General features: G+C 39.3%; 1 protein-coding gene across 1 annotated transcript in view; it reads right to left on the reverse strand.

Annotated features, from left to right (window-relative positions):
- Window positions 1–4,042: 4,042 nt before the first annotated feature.
- COG2 (component of oligomeric golgi complex 2) overlaps window positions 4,043–16,249 on the reverse strand; it is a 42,332-nt gene continuing 30,125 nt past the window's right edge. The window contains exons 12-18 of the mRNA XM_084623269.1: window positions 16,086–16,237; window positions 15,040–15,237; window positions 14,099–14,171; window positions 13,422–13,564; window positions 9,686–9,825; window positions 8,833–9,013; window positions 4,043–4,452 (exon numbers count right to left, since the gene is read on the reverse strand). Coding sequence (XP_084479395.1) covers window positions 4,351–4,452; window positions 8,833–9,013; window positions 9,686–9,825; window positions 13,422–13,564; window positions 14,099–14,171; window positions 15,040–15,237; window positions 16,086–16,237 — 989 coding nt within the window. The 3' untranslated portion in view covers window positions 4,043–4,350. The remainder of the gene's footprint in view (window positions 4,453–8,832; window positions 9,014–9,685; window positions 9,826–13,421; window positions 13,565–14,098; window positions 14,172–15,039; window positions 15,238–16,085; window positions 16,238–16,249) is intronic.

Genomic DNA, 16,249 nt, shown 5'->3' on the forward strand with positions numbered 1-16,249 from the left:
TGGGACTTTTCAGCTTGGAAAAGAGATGACTAAGGGGGAATCTGATAGAGGTCTATAAAATCATAACTGGTGTGGAGAAAGTAAATAAGGAAGTGTTATTTACTCCTTCTCATAACATATGAACTAGGGGTCACCAAATGAAATTAATAGGCAGCAAGTTTAAAACAAACAGGAAGTATTTATTCACACAACACACAGTCAACCTGTGGAACTCCTTGCCAGAGGATGTTGTGAAGGCCAAGATTATAACAGGATTCAAAAAAGAACTAGATAAATTCATGGAGGACAGGTCCATCAATGGCTATTAGCCAGGATGGGCAGGGATGGTGTCCCAAGCCTCTGTTTTCCAGAAGCTGGGAATGGGCGACAGGGGATGGATCACCTGATGATTACCTGTTCTGTTTATTCCCTCTGAGGCACCTAGCATTGGCCACTGTCGAAAGACAGGATATTGGGCTAGATGGACCTTTGGTCTGACCCAGTATGGCCGTTCTTATGTTAATCTTATTTTACAGTGTACAGCTGCACTATAAATTTTATTTAGGCACACCACAAACAAAAACATCCCATTTAAGTCTGCCATTTCTCAACAAAACAAACATTTTATTTAAAAAGAAGGCTGGGGTATTAAGCTTTTCTATTACTCACAAGTACATTCTTTATCTATAATTTCCCATTCACGTGTCAAGACTCAGGATACTGCCACATTACTTATCTCACATTTAATACCTTTTGATAGTACTGGTTTTTTTTTATTAAATTCCTCAAAGCCTTTTGATTAGTAGAATAATGCCCTACTCTGTGGGGATTCCAGGCTTCTCAACTGAAAATCTGTGGCTCACCAATAGTCCACAAAATGAAATATTCAGTGAACAATGATAGAGAAGTCTTCTCCCTTCTCTGCCATATCCCCTAACAATGGTCCATAGAATGAAGTAGTTAAACACTGAGCTAATTGATTAACTTAATATATTAATGTTGATGTAAGCTATTTTCTATTTAAAACAAGACCATCTTTCTTCCTACCTGAAGAAAGTGTGGAACTGTGGTGATTGATGAAAGACGAGAATGAGAAAACTGTACACTCAGCTGAGAGGATCTGGCTGTGGAATGAACTTCTGGAGGTCAGAAGAATCCAGACTTCAATCAACCTTTAGAAAAATACTACAAAAGCTTCTTTAATAAAGCTTTTCAGTCATAATCCATGATATTGATAGCAACCACCCTCGCACCAAAACAAACCCTACTTCAAGACCTTTCTGTAAACTAAAAAGGGAGAAAAGCCAGACTCTTCAAGAAGTCCATTAAGGCCTTTGAGACCACGAATCTACTTTATACAGAAAATGATCAGTTACTAGGAATAGCCAGTTGTGTAAAAATCTATGTAGAAGAGGACTAAAGGTAGGGTGCAAAATCTGGATCTTTCAAAACTAGATGTTCCCTGAAAAATCCAATGAGTTTTTGAAGGAAGGAGGTAAACACTCCATCATCAAAATATTTACTGCAGAGACAAGATAGATTCTCCTGTTCCAGTTCCCCTACACTATTTGGAAAGTGTGCCTTGTTAAACAGCTTTCAAGGAGGGGACCACTTCACCTCTCATCTGGTATCTTGTAAGAGGTTATTACAAATCTCACCAAAAGGTACTGAAATACTACTCTCCTTTTTTTAAATCAAAAATAGCACAGACTAGGGACACTGATGTAGAAAACTAAGACGTAAATATACATTTGTATAACAGCCAAAAGACCCTTTAAGTCTTCACTTGTTTGCTATATGGTGGTTGCTTCCTCTTCTCAATTTAAAGCTGGTCTTCAGCAGAAAATAAATTGAACTATATACACAAAAGGGCATGGGGGTCCTGAAAAGAGGAAAGAACCTTGTGGTTTAGAGAAAAAGGTTTGGCAAATGAAACATAAAATATTCCATCTGCACCTAGTGGCCCATGCAGGCTTTGGAATTCACTATTATGTCAGGAATACAGTTGAATTTAAATCCATGCACATTCCACGAAGTAAAAAGTGGTTCCACGAATCTTAAAAAAAGTGTGTCCATCTTCCACAGCACTAACAAAGGCATGATTCCTGGCTTTCAGGAAGAGATGCTGACTGCAATTTAAATTACAATCAATGGCTACCAGTCAGACATGATTTCCCACTATTTTACAGAAATTGAGACAGTAATATTGTAAATCTAGAAAATGGAGGCCAGATTCTATTAAATTTAAATTAAAAGATGGATTCTTAACAGGTGAACAATTCTTACTGTAAACTGTATACTGAACACACTGCCAAAATAAGCTTCAGTGTATTCTTTTGTTCAGTCAGGATGTTACATGCTGTATTTGAAACTCAGTGGGAAGCTGACAGTAATAGCTTGAGAATAGCAAACTTCAAACTGCATTTTATTAAAAAGATAGGAAGAGGACTCAATTATATTTGAGAAAAGTGACAAGCCTAGCAACCAGTCATGCACAGCCCACCTTACACACAAAATCCAATGTTAGTTCAGTCCAAGGCATTACAAGTCCTCAATCCAGGGCAGTAAAGGTACTGACTTAAGTTATCAGTCTGCTTGTGAGGACAAGCACATCGTGGGTTCCACACAGTGCTATCACTTTTGACAACGTTCAGCATATCACATCTTTGCAAAACAAGCCACTGCTGCTACTACTATACAAAGTCCCATTCTCTTATCGCCTTTTACATGTAAAACAACTGGACCTAGCTAGGGCTTCAGGAAACACCCAAAGCCTGAGAAACCCTGAGAAAATGAAAGCTTTTCATAGTATATTTTTAATACAATACCATCTCCAAGTAATAGCCTCTGACAAAAACTAGACGCTCTACCCAGACATGGCATGAAACACCACATACACATTCTACCATCTCCAACTCCTTCACTGCAAGTCTTCAGCCTTCCTCGATGTCTGAAAAGAGGTGGGCTGTGCAGTGCTCCTGGAAGGTTAATAAATGCAGGCTCTGGACCAGGGAGAATCCCAGTGTCAAGACGCTAATGGGAAACCATCTTCCCCTCATTTATATTGAGAGAGCTCTAACTTGAGTGTCACTGTTGATCTCAACTATGGCAGCACAGCCTGATTAGATGCAGTCCCTCATATAACCAGGCCCCATACTATTCAGGTCTTCATAGGTCAAAGCCAGCGCCTTGAGCGCCACTCAAACCATGCTCAGCAATTCTCCTAGTTCCTTCATCCAACTCATCAATGTTAAGCCTGATTTCACAGAAGTACAGTAATATTTGCTCCACTGATGAAGCTAGGTCTCATGTGCTGGGATTATAGAGCAGAACACCATCTGCATACTGAATACACTAAAGCCAATGCTGCTGCTTAGAATTAAAGATCTACTACTCACTCACAATCAGTGAGTACCACTCGTTCTGGTGGCCTGATTAAATTCCAGACTGGGTAAGTTACTTTCAGCCTACTTAGAGTCTATCTGTGCAACTAACCAGTCTTCACCTCCTATTTTAAAATTTTGCAGTGGAGTGTTGGCTAAGCACTGTTAACACTATTTGCGTTTCACCCCAGATGTGGTTACATTTCATTGGTGGATAAAATGATTCATAGCATGTGAAGTGCTTCAGGATCCTTCCGGGTAAGAAGTGTCATAAAATAAACTCTGAGAAAAATTCAGCTAAAGGGACAATAAAAGCTTTCAGTTCTTTCACAGGACTCCACAAGATCCAACTCGGAGGGGAAAATACACAGTTGTGATAATTTTGCAACAACAAGAAATAAAGTGTTCTCATTCCAGTGAGCACTATATTCTAGGAGAGTTTTCCCGTTGTATATGTATTCATTAGTTCTAGAAGTCTGAAAGTAGCCACGAGTTGCACATTTATACACTAGATGTCAGCACATAGGATCACCATTTGAAAATTAAGTTTAAAGATGACTCAGGATTTAAACATTTTGATGAAAAACCCCTAAACCCATGGACTCCACTGCACGATTCCGTCCCCCACTCAATGACACAGTTAGGAAGACAATTTATTATATATTTATTTTAATCGTTAAGTCAGTTCTTCCACATTAAGATTTACAATAAAAATAAAAACATTTGCTTTGCTTTTAATCTAAAGTAGAAAGTTTAGAATGCTTTAAACTGCCTTCCATACAATGGAAAACTACATTGAATGCTCTCTTGTAATTTATTGTTGAAACAAGTCTTTGGGTATCTTGACAGAAGATGCATTGACTTGTTGCTGGAGACGCATTAGGAAGCACTTCATTGCTACATAGTTTGGTAAAAGAAAGAAGAGGGAAATAATTCCCTCCCGTTTTTGGAGACCTGGTTCATCCTCATCACACGTTTTCAAATATATTTAAGATTGTTCCACTGTAGTCTGATCCTTGGCAGCGAGAACAAGCTCTAGAAGAGCTGAAAAGCTTTTTATGTTGCTTGTCTGCAATCCCATCTTTTGCATCTAAAAAAACCCACGGAAGACAGGGTTAAATTGTTGTCTGACATTTTTTGTAGGATAAGGTAGACACCTTATTTGTCTGCATTATTCTATTGTAAAAATCTAGAAAAGAAGCATATCATGTTTTGTTGTGTGCTGACAAAGCAAAGTCCATTATTATACGTGTTCATCTCTGTAAAGAGAGAACTATCCAACTTTTAAGAATTTTCATTTAATACGTTTTGCAGGCAAATATTTAGCAGTTTTCCAGGGTGCCTGTTGCTAATGATCCCTATAAAGTTTATCCAGCAAACTTACCACTTATGAGAATTAGCTCTCTGAGGACATATTTTTGACAAGTGTGCCTTGTGTGACAAGAAACTATTGCTTAAATAAACTACTGCAATAATTTTAAGGTGTTTATTTTGTTCTACTGTAACAATGGATAATTTTCAAATTTATCTTCTCAGCAATTATAGAGGATCTGATCTAAAACATGCTATGTGTGCATGAACTGAACACTCCTAACTGAAGTCAGCTTGTGCTGACAGAGTTAAAACTGATAATAATGCAGTAACTAGGGCTGTTGATTAATCATAGTTAACTTACGCAATTAACTCAAAAAAATTAATTGCGATTAATCACTTTTAAACAGAATACCAACTGAAATTTATTAAATATTTTAAATGTTGTTCTACATTTTCAAATATATTGATTTCTATTGCAACACAGTATACAAAGTGTATAGAGCTCACTTTATATTATCTTTATTACAAATATTTGCACTGTAAAATGATAAACAAAAGAAATAATATTTTTCAATTCACCTCATACAAGTACTGTAGTACATTCTCTTTATCATGAAAGTGTAACTTACAAACATACATTTTTTGTTTTGTTACATAACTGTACTCAAAAAACAATGTAAAACTTTAGAGCAGTGGTGGGCAACCTGCAGCCCATCAGGGTAATCCTCTGGCGGGCCGCGAGACAGTTTGTGTACACTGACCATCCACAGGCACAGCCACCCTCAGCTCCCAGTGGCCGTGGTTCACCATTCACTGTCTTGCGGCCCACCAGAGGACTACCCTGACAGGCTGCATGCGGCCCATGGGCCGCAGGTTGACCACCACTGCTTTAGAGCCTACAAGTCCACTCAGTCCTACTTCTTGTTCAGCCAATCGCTAAGACAAACAAGTTAGTTTACATTTACGGGAGATACTGTTGCCTGCTTCTTATTTACAATGTCACCTGAAAGTGAGAACAAGTGTTTGCATGGCACTTTTGTAGCCGGCACTGCAAGGTATTTATATGTCAGATATGCTAAACATTCGTATGCTCCTTCATGATTTGGCCACCATTCCAGAGGACATGCTTCCATGCTGATGCTTGTTAAAAAAATAATGCATTAATTTAGTTTGTGACTGAACTCCTTGGGGGAGAATTGTGTGTCTCCTGCTCTGTTTTACCCACATTTTACCATATATTTCATGTTATAGCAGTCTCGGAGGATGGCCCAGCACATGTTCGTTTTAAGAATGCTTTCACTGCAGATTTGACAAAACGCAAAGAAGGTACCGATGTGAAATTTCTAAAAATAGCTACAGCACTCGACCCAAGGTTTAAGAATCTGAAGTGCCACCCAAACTCTGAGAGGGACAAGGTGTGGAGCATGCTTTCAGAAGTCTTAAAAGAGAAACACTGATGCAGAAACTACAGAACCCGAACCACCAAAAAAGGAAATCAACCTTCTGCTTGTGACATCTGATTCAGATGATGAAAATGAAAATGCGTCGGTCCCCTCTGCTTTGGATTGTTATCGAGCAGAACCTGTCATCAGCATGGATGTAAGTCCTCTGGAATGGTGGCTGAAGCATGAAGGGGTATATGAATCTTTAGTGCATCTGGCACATAAATATCTTGAGACCCTGGCTACAACAGTGCCATGTGAACACCTGTTTTCGCTTTCAGGTGACACTGAAGAGGGCAGCATTATCTCCTGCAAATTGTAACCAAACTTGTTTGTCTGAGCAATTAGCTGAAGAAGTAAGACTGAGTGGACTTGTAGGCTCTAAAGTTTTACATTGTTTTATTTTTGAATGCAGTTATTTTTTGTTCATAATTCTACATTTGTAAGTTCAACTTTCATGATAAAGAGATTGCACTACAGTACTTGTGTAACCCCTTGGGGTTTAGAGAACATGGCCCCTTTAAATCTTTTTCCTCAGGAGGGGAGGGCGAGGGTGAAAGGAGGGAAAATCCAGGTGGGGCTCTGGAACAAGAGCAAGAGAGAGAAGGGCTGCAGCCCACAGGCCCTCGCAAAGTGAAGCAGCAGGGAACCTGCCTGAAGCGTGGAAAGGACAGTAGCCAGGAGGAGCAGTGTGCAAGGGAGGAATTGCCCGAGAAGGACAGGCCGGAGCTGGACCCAGTATCACTGCTGCCCAGTGCTGCATGGGGCTGTGAGTACTGGGGCTTGTGACTCTGCATTGGGAATGAGGAGGGAGGCTGTAACTAGTTAAGTGGGGAGGTGGTCGCTCTGTGTGGCTTTGCAGAGAGCAGCAGAAGAGGGCACCGGCGGGGTTTGTTCGGGGAATTTTACTGGCGCTGAAGACGACCAGGAGCACCCAAGACTCAGCACTGAACTGGAACTTTGCTCAGGCCTCCTGAACTCTGTGTGCAGACACATTTGCTTGGTGTCTGCCCTTTCAGACTGTGCTACCACTAGGCCTGTGGGGCCTTGGTTTGGATGCAACCCTGTTTTACTGCTCCCCTTATATTTCCCCTTGTTGTTTTTCTCTTCTCATCCCTCTGTAAATAAATATCTCCCTTTGTTATATCCATTGTACTTTTCCTGGGGTGGGTGGTGGGGGGTGCGTGTGTGTGTGTTCATTCACTCTGGGGGGTTTGGAACAGGTGCCCCTGGGGTGGAAGGGATTTTTCCTGCTGCATTCCTGCGCACGCCTTCTCTTGGCCAGAGCTGCCTGCAAAGCAGACTCCATCTTGGCCATGAGGATGCTAAAGTTACACTTGTATTAGGTGAACTGAAAAATACTATTTCTATTTTTTCCAGTGCAAATATTTGTAATAAAAATATAAAGTGAGCACTGTACACTTTATATTCTGTGTTGTAATTGAAATCAATATATTTGAAAAATGTAGAAAACATCCACAAATATTTAAATAAATGGTGTTCTATTATTGTTCAACAGCACAATTAATTGCAATTAATTTTTTTAATCGCTTGACAGCCCTAGCAGTAACAATATTTGCTACTTTTATTTTAACAAGGGGTTCCCACAAAGTCTTCTCCCTTAACCCCTGTGCTAAACCCCAGTACCAGGGAAGCATGTGTTTACAGGAAGTTTGATGGACTAGAGGATCTATTTATTTATCATCACACTTAAATGCTTTTCCACAACCATAACCAAGGGAAAAAGCGACATTATTTGGTAACTAATATTACGAAGCTGCACTTAGCTAGTAATATTTATGCTTTGCTTCTGAAAAATATACCAAGTATGTCCATAGTTCAGCATGAACGTTCAGTTTGCGTAATTTGAAGTGAGGAGTGTACACACACCCTACCTTGAGGAAACCTCATTTATTCTTTGAGCACCCTAAAGCATGCTAGATAATACAAGTAAATAACATCACACATTAAAGAGACAATCACTGCAGGGAAGTGACAAGTTAAGAGAAGACAGACAAGAGGATGGGGGGAAGAGGGTTACAAATACAAAAACATGAAAAAGCTTAGTGATACTGCATGTCTTGTGCATTTTTTCTATTTGTATGTGTTTGTTAAGGTTTTGTTTTATATATGACATTATGATATTTCAAAAGTGAATCAAGTTTAAGCATTGTAATACTTATTGCTTTGCTGGCATTTTCACAGCCCTTCAAAAAGATTAACTACTCCTCACGTAGTAACTCAGGTAAGAATGCCAACACATGAGGAAATCAAGGCAGAGGGTGTTAAATGTTCTCAGGGCCACAGGAGTTGCTGGGTCAGAGCCAAAATTAGAATTAAGGAAATGCTTGCTCTGGCTCTAGACTCCGACCATAGAAGAGGCTTATATCTCTTCTTATGCTTCATTCTCACAACAGAAAGTTCTGAAGATCATTGAATTGAATTTGAACAAAGAAATGCAAGACTTCTTCCCAACCCATATAATTAAATGAATAAAGCGGAAAAGTGTAATATATTATTTTAGTTTTTATTTGTGGTAATTGAGAATTGCTTTATGCTTAGGAGATAGGCTTTAATGGAAGTCAGACTTATACAGGCATTTGCATACAACCTTTTCTAGCAGACCTGAACAAAACTGTAAACAACTAAGACAGGTCCACAAGAAATAGCTAGTGATAACCCTTTAATAAGCAGACTTTTCTCTTCCAACTTACCTGGTCTCCAAAGTACTCAACATCCAGGGCCAACTGTAGTCTGATTTTGTTATCATCACTCATGCCCCCGTTTGAACTAACATGGTTTGGAATTACAGTTTTTCTGGCCTGTTTGAGTCTTTTCAGGCTCTCTTCCATTTTTTTTACAGAGCTCAAAACATCTGATACAGTTTCATAATACCTGAGTAAAGAGAGGTTAATGGAATTTAAGTTCCTACGTAAGTAAGGATTTCAGGCAATATGCCATTTGATCCAAGAAAAAGGCAAAATAATATGGTATTCTTCTGAAGAATGAGACACTCTCTCATCAGGATATTTATAGGGGCAGGTTTGGAGAAGAGAGCTCAGTGTTAAAGACAAGTCATGTCTCTTTACTATCCAGCAGTCTTTCTACCCACCCACAGAATAAGTGTAATTTCTAGATTTCAAACACTTTGAGGTGTCCAATATTTAAATGCCTTTTTATTTTCAACTATGAGTAATTACTGAAACAATAAAGATACTTAACTCCTATACAGAGCACCTGATTCATAGATCTCAAAAGCTTTTTAAAAAAATGGGTAACCTATTACATGCATTTTAAAGAGGGGAAAAGTGCAGCAGAGGTTAAGTGCTTCACCCTAGGTCACACAGTCCGACAGTAGCAGAGCTGTGAACAGAACTTGGGTCTCCTGACTCCCAGTCCTGCATGTGGTATACACAAGACCACACCACCTCCCTATGAACATACCTTGCTAACAACGGAATATGCCTGCTTTGTTTTTGAAATAAAAAAAACTGACCGGTGAGTTAAGGTTACAGTTTTGGCAAACACTGAGATTGTTCTGTATGGTTCTATCATCTTTTCACTTACTTTTGTGTGCTTTCAGATAGGGCACTTTCCAACCATTGATGAATCCTGGGTTGCGTCAACATATCCTTGTACTCATTCTGCAGTCGGTAGAAAGGTTTAAGAGCACTGTCGACGTAAGGTGATGCTTTAGTTGGCACCTCCTGGTAAATCATGTAGGAAGCAAGGTGGAGAACAGAGCAGATAAATATCTTGTTATTTAAGAATGCCATGTCAAATATACCATACACGTGAAACGCAAAGCATAGTCAATGGCAAAAAGGATGTTAATGCTGCTTGGGCATATGTCATCTCCTTGCAGGATGTGGAGTTGAGCCAAACTCAAACTGAAAATCAGCTCTAGGAGAACAGAGGGAAAAGTGGCATAGGTAACCTTTCCCTCCCTTCCCCTATTTGTCCTTTAATAGCATTAGACAGAATCCTGTGGGTGAGAGTGAATAGCTGGTAAAGGGAGGTGAAGTGTGTGTTCATTTCAGCAACTGTGGGGTGGTAGAATAAACGTGTCTGTTAATGGGGAGTACTGGGGCATTGCTGAAAGAGGCAGAGCTCGGACTGCAAATAACTCAGCATTTCCTGGTTTTCAGAAGTTTGAATTTTGCTCAACTCAGTGTTCTGCAAGGGGACGACATATCACCAAGCAAGCCTCACTTTGCCTTAGAGTTTTTGCCATTGAATCTCCTAGTTTTGAGAACAGGAAAAGATGTAACTGGCAGGAGTCAGTAGTCACCTAGGCAGTTGTATGTATATCCCGCAATTTGCGTATTGAGGCAAATCAGCCTGTTGTCAGCAATCCCCACATGATGGTGTACTCCGTGCAACTTCTGCAATCTTGTGACTCAGGAATTGTCCAGAAACTGCCACACATTTAACAGAATACTTCTTTTCCCTCATTGGCGAAGGTATCTGTTCCACTATGTGTCTTTGGAAACACCACATTAATCTGCCCCGAGATCAGGAAGTAGCCATTTAATAAATTCTCTCATGTGGTATCATACCGACATGTACATGGATCTACTGTGCTTGACCACAGACCTCTGCCATTTGAGCTAATGGAGTGACAGGTAGCTGTAGTAGATAGTCATCCGCTATCTGGATCAGACTAGAGGGGGAGGAGAGACGATGCCAGGGAATTTCAGAGATATTTCCTGAGAGCACAGTAATGGTGAGACTCAGGAATTTTGGTTCCATTCCAGGCTCTGGAGGGGAATGTACTCTAATGGGCACAAAAGTTTGGGAGTTTCCCGAGGCTTGACCCCTTCTGCCCCATGCCCCCAACTTGTCCCAGTCTTGTCTCTTCCCTACCCCTGGCTCCTCATCCCAGTCCGACCCTCGTTGACCAGCCAGCCCTAGTCTTAGATACGTATATCGCCCCACTACCATAGCATCTGAGTCCCTGACATTTTTTAGTGCATTTATCCTTACACCACCTCTGGCAAAGCCCCATTTTTCAGAGCGGCAACTGAGACAGACTAAATGTTTTGCCCAAGGTCACACAGGAAATAAAACCATGTCTCCTGAGTCTCCCACTAGCAAGGTGGATAAAAATAATTGATTTTTTTTAAAAAATCGGATTTATTGAAATCAGATTTTTAAAAAGAAAACCTTATTATAATTTAAACATCAAAATAAAAAAATGTCAGATTTCATTTTAAACAGGTTTAATACAAAATCTGTTAAGGCCTAAAATTATCATCACCTCTTAAAACACTGAAATAAAAAATAGGTACGCTGAATCCATGTGCCTCTAGCAACAGCTTTAAGTTAAAGGCTGCTTTTCTATATAAAGACAGTATCGGGGGGAAAATATCTAACTTTTGAAGTCAAGCGTTAAAAAAGGACACCACAGGCCATGTACTGTTTTAAAGGCTTGATCCTGTTGGGGACCAAGGGGTTATGCTTCTGGATGCAAAAGACTGGCCAAGATAATCACCGGCATTGAGACCAGGCCTCTGACTCCAGGAGACACCAACAAAAATCATTAGGATCATTCACCGAGCCCACCCGAGGTCTCGTAGGCATGTTTTATAGCTTCTCCTTACCTGAGCTCTGAGTGGCTCAGTTCTCATTTTAAAGAAAATCACATCACTGAACTGGGGGAAGTCACTAGCTAAGCACCTGGAACCTGGAAATGCTCAACCAGCTATTGACAAGAGTAGCTGCTTCTGAAGGCGCACACAGAATATTTTCTTCATTTGTGCAAATTCATTCAAAGTTGAAAAATCAATTGGGAGTTGAAAAAGCAGGAAAACTTGTCTCTTCCTTTCAGTCTATGAATAAAAATGAGGAGGGAGGGGATGAAATCTACTAGTTTTAAAAGTCTGAAGGACAATTAAGTAACTTAGGAGACTGTCTCATTTTCAAGAGTGAGTAGGAACTTATGCTCCATTCATTTTCATTTAGGCATATTCAAAAATTTTCCCAGGCTGACCTGAAATAATCAATGTAATTCACTGATTATAGTTAACCCCTCTATGTAATAAATTATTTACTTGTACGTGAAATGTTTTGTTAAGAAGTTTATGTATCCAAAACATTTTACATAAATGTTTTAATAAAAATACATTGTATATGCTGTTTTATGTTTAATTAAATTCCAGTTACCATCCTAATGCAGCTTGACAGAAATCATGAGCAAAAACTGAATTATCTGGAAAATAAGCAATATATGATTCACCATTTTCTAACATACTAAAAATGTACAATTAAAAAAATCTGAAAATAATAAGCTACATAAATGCTTAAATAAATGTACATAGTTATAGAGTACCATCCTAGGTAGCAAAAAGATGTACCAAATATAGTGAAGGCTCTATTCAGTAGTAAATCAACAGAGGATGTTATGAAGACCAAGACACTAACAGGGATCCAAAAAGAACTAAATACTTTCATGGAAGATAGGTCCATCAATGGCTATTAGCCATGCTGGACAGGGATGGTGTCCCTAGCCTCTGTTTGACAGAAATTGGGAATGGCAACAGGGGATGGATCACTTGATTATCTGTTCATTCCCTCTGAAACACCTGCCATTGGCCACAGTCAGAAGACAGGATACTGGGCTAGATGGACCTTTGGTCTAACCCAGTATGGCCATTCTTATGTTTTAATGGTTATATCAACCATTGAGAATTCTTTAGAAAATAACTGAAGTACAAATGGAAAAACTGATTAAAACTGATTATTTAAATCAAGGCTTCCCCCCACCCAAAAGAAAATAAATTCATGAAATGAACAGCCTTGACAGCATCAGTGACTAACAGACTAACACTCTCTATTTGTCCACAAAACAGGTACGATCATACTTAGCCATTGTGCTTACAACTCGGACTTAGGACAAGACAGATGAGGGGTCTGTGGAGAACAGGACCAAATCTAAGGATGAGAGGACAGATCAATTTCCATATTGTTTCTAATCTGCCCTGACAACGGTGCCAACAACAGTTTTGCCTCAAGGGCACTTGCTACTTGAAACCAACTGTTCTCTAGGACACCTAAGGGTGACAGCAGGTTTTAGCAACTACTGTCACACTTTAAGAGCCAAGTATGATATTTTTCTTAAAGACCATATTAAAGTTCTCTTGAGCGTGGCAAGAATGAAATGGTGGCAGGAATTAAACAGTCACAAAGTAGGGATATTTGCAAGCAGCTATAGATAGGTGTGGTAGAAACCCTGAATACATCAGCTGGTTGTATTCACAGCCTTTCATGAGAGCACTTCTTTTCACATGAGATCAGCACTGACCTTATTGGTTCTTCTATAGTGTCTTGGTACTTCTAGTGCGCTTTTCAGATAACTGAAGCAGGATTCACTCAAATCCTGAATAATCTTATTATTCAAGGTAGGCATGGAGGCTGATAAAGATGCCTGAGAGTCTTCCAAGGCTCCTGTTGAATTACAAATGTGGAAGCTGAAACTAAGCTACACTGCCAAGCCCCAGACATAAGCAAACTTGTGCAACCCTTTCCATCCCCACTCCATACAATACATCTTGTTCTAGGATATGTAACAAAGACATTTCTGATATTATTTCTGCAATCAAATCCTATATTTAACATTACTCAGCTTAGGAAATAGTTACTAAAAGTCCATGTCACAGCCAGAAAAAAAAGGGGGGGGATGGGGGAGATCATCAGATTAATTGCTTTCTAGTGTTGGTAATAGTAGAGATGAGGCACACTCAGGAAGTTCAGAATCAGATACAAACTCTCCCAAAGTTCAGTAGAATTTTTTCCAGCTCTGAAGCTCCCATTTCAGACTATTTCTAATTAACTGTTCTAGTCCAAATTAGATTTTAAAGAACTATCAAATGGTATAGTTTTTTTAAAAAACTCTTACTTGTAAATATTACAAGAATATACATACACATAATGTTTTCCCTTTGTTTCCCCAAATGACTAAAATCAAACTCCCAGTTTTACCTGTGATGCAGGATATATTCTTGAAGCCAATCATTTCAAGTTTTGGTTTGATAATTTCCAAGAGTTCAGGAAGCTGAACAAAACCAGATATGCATACAACCATTATTATGAACACATATGGGTTTGTTCTCTCAAGGTCTGAAAATCTCCCATGCATTAAAAGGAGAGACTGTGTTATGTTTAAATACTGGGTATATTTTTACTGACTATTAAATGGGAATCAACAAGACCAAAATACAGGACATATCCGAGAAAATGGCATTAAGCATTTGGTGCCCTCCCCCCACCATGGCCCTTCAAGGCAAAACATTAGAATTAACGAAACACCATATTACTCATATTATTGTAACAAGCTGGCTCCTTCAAAGGTTTTAGGAAGTTCAGTTTAATCAAAAGCACAGGAAACCCTCCAAGCAGATCTGTACAACCCAACCATCTGTGAGATTTAGAATTTTGCTTTAAACTCATTGTTAACAGTAAAATCTTGCTGAGGCTCAAAGGTTAAAATAGTAAATATTTGTTTAGACCAGAAATAGCTCAAAACATGAAGCCTGATTTTGCACTGTGCCCCTGGACACCAGGTCCTTGCTGTTCATCATTCACACAAGGAGAGGTGCAAGACTGGGGCAGTGCTAACTGGTGCCAAAAGTGAACGGAAAAATCTGGTTTCAGCAGCCAGTGCAACAGCTGCTGAAAAATTCATTATACTGAAAAACTAGACTCCTTAATTACCTGTACCTGGACTGGTAGCTCTGTAACCAACCAGATCTGAATAAAAACAACAGCGCCTCCCTAAAGCTTTGCTGCTTGTGATACCTCCCTACTTCGACTATGCTAGTTTCAGCACTAGTAAATATTTAAGATGTTGTGAGCAATATGCCAAACAGTATTGACATGTGATCAGTGAAAATGTTCTTGTACATATAGTAGCATGTACTAACCTGCTCCTTAAGTCTATCCAAATCTGCAGCAATATATACCAACTGAGTATTGGATATAGAAGGTAAACGCTGTGTTTCTGGAGCGCCATTTCCCTGGTCCTCACTGGGATTTGGGTTTACAGAGGATTCCTTGCTACTGGTTGCCACCGATTTTTTGTTGTCCTTTGTACTTTCATTGGAGATGGGCCTGAGCAAAAGCTGTAGTAGCCAAGTGAGAAATGAACTTCAGTCTTTGAGAAGATAGTTACAGCTGAGCTCAAAATTGCAGTGTATAAAGTCTTCTGCAAATTTTTCCCAACACAGTACAACATTTGCAGAAGTTATAAGCATCTAAGTTTCTATTCTGCCTCGTTGTACTTGGTTTACATAGGGTTGTTCTTTTTTTTTTTTTTTTTAATATTAACAAAAGGCCGCAGAATATCTAACATTGTACAGCATCATCTCAAGACCCTGGTGTGTAAAAATCAATGTATTCTGTATCTGAATCTGTTCTTTGGGCCAAAGTCCATAAAACGAGGTGATGACAGTCAAACCACTGTCATTGGTTTAGATTGCAGAGACTGGGAGAAGGATGGAAATTGAGAACTTGACTATGCTTTTTCATTTCACAAAGGATGTTGCAATTTTCACACTCCTAAAAATGTTACCCCTGTGAACTTTAGGGGTTCCACTGGCTGATTTCCCCAGCAGTATAGTGACACTGTAAACAATACTGCCATTTTTCAGTTGCAACATAGAAGAACTGAAGCATGAGTATCAGTCCCATTATAATGACTTGAGAGGAGACAACTCTGTGAATGGGTTGTCTCTCCATGGCACTTTTTCATATAAGTAATGATTCAAGATAGTTCCCAACAGTGACCATTAACATTCTTTTGCAATATCTTTTTTAGTTTTAAGGCTCTATTTAAACTGTACTTGATACACATTTCTTAGTCTAAAAGGTACTAATATATTAGAAATTATAGATTTAAACTGAACACATTTCATTTGGTACGTATAGGCCATCAATAAGTATCAATGGCATAAGCATGTCATTCTCTTACCTCATTAATAAACACAGAGTAGCGTGCTAAAATCTGCAGTGTAAATTTCCATAGGCGGTGTGCTAATAATGGTAAAAACATCTGATCTGACCAACACTTCAGAAGACTCACCCATACCAGGTGAGTGGCCAAAAGGCAATATGAGCTTCCAGCTAAAAAAATAA

Source organism: Lepidochelys olivacea (assembly GCF_965140295.1).
Source record: "Lepidochelys olivacea isolate rLepOli2 genome assembly, chromosome: 3".
Classification (NCBI taxonomy): domain Eukaryota; kingdom Metazoa; phylum Chordata; order Testudines; family Cheloniidae; genus Lepidochelys; species Lepidochelys olivacea.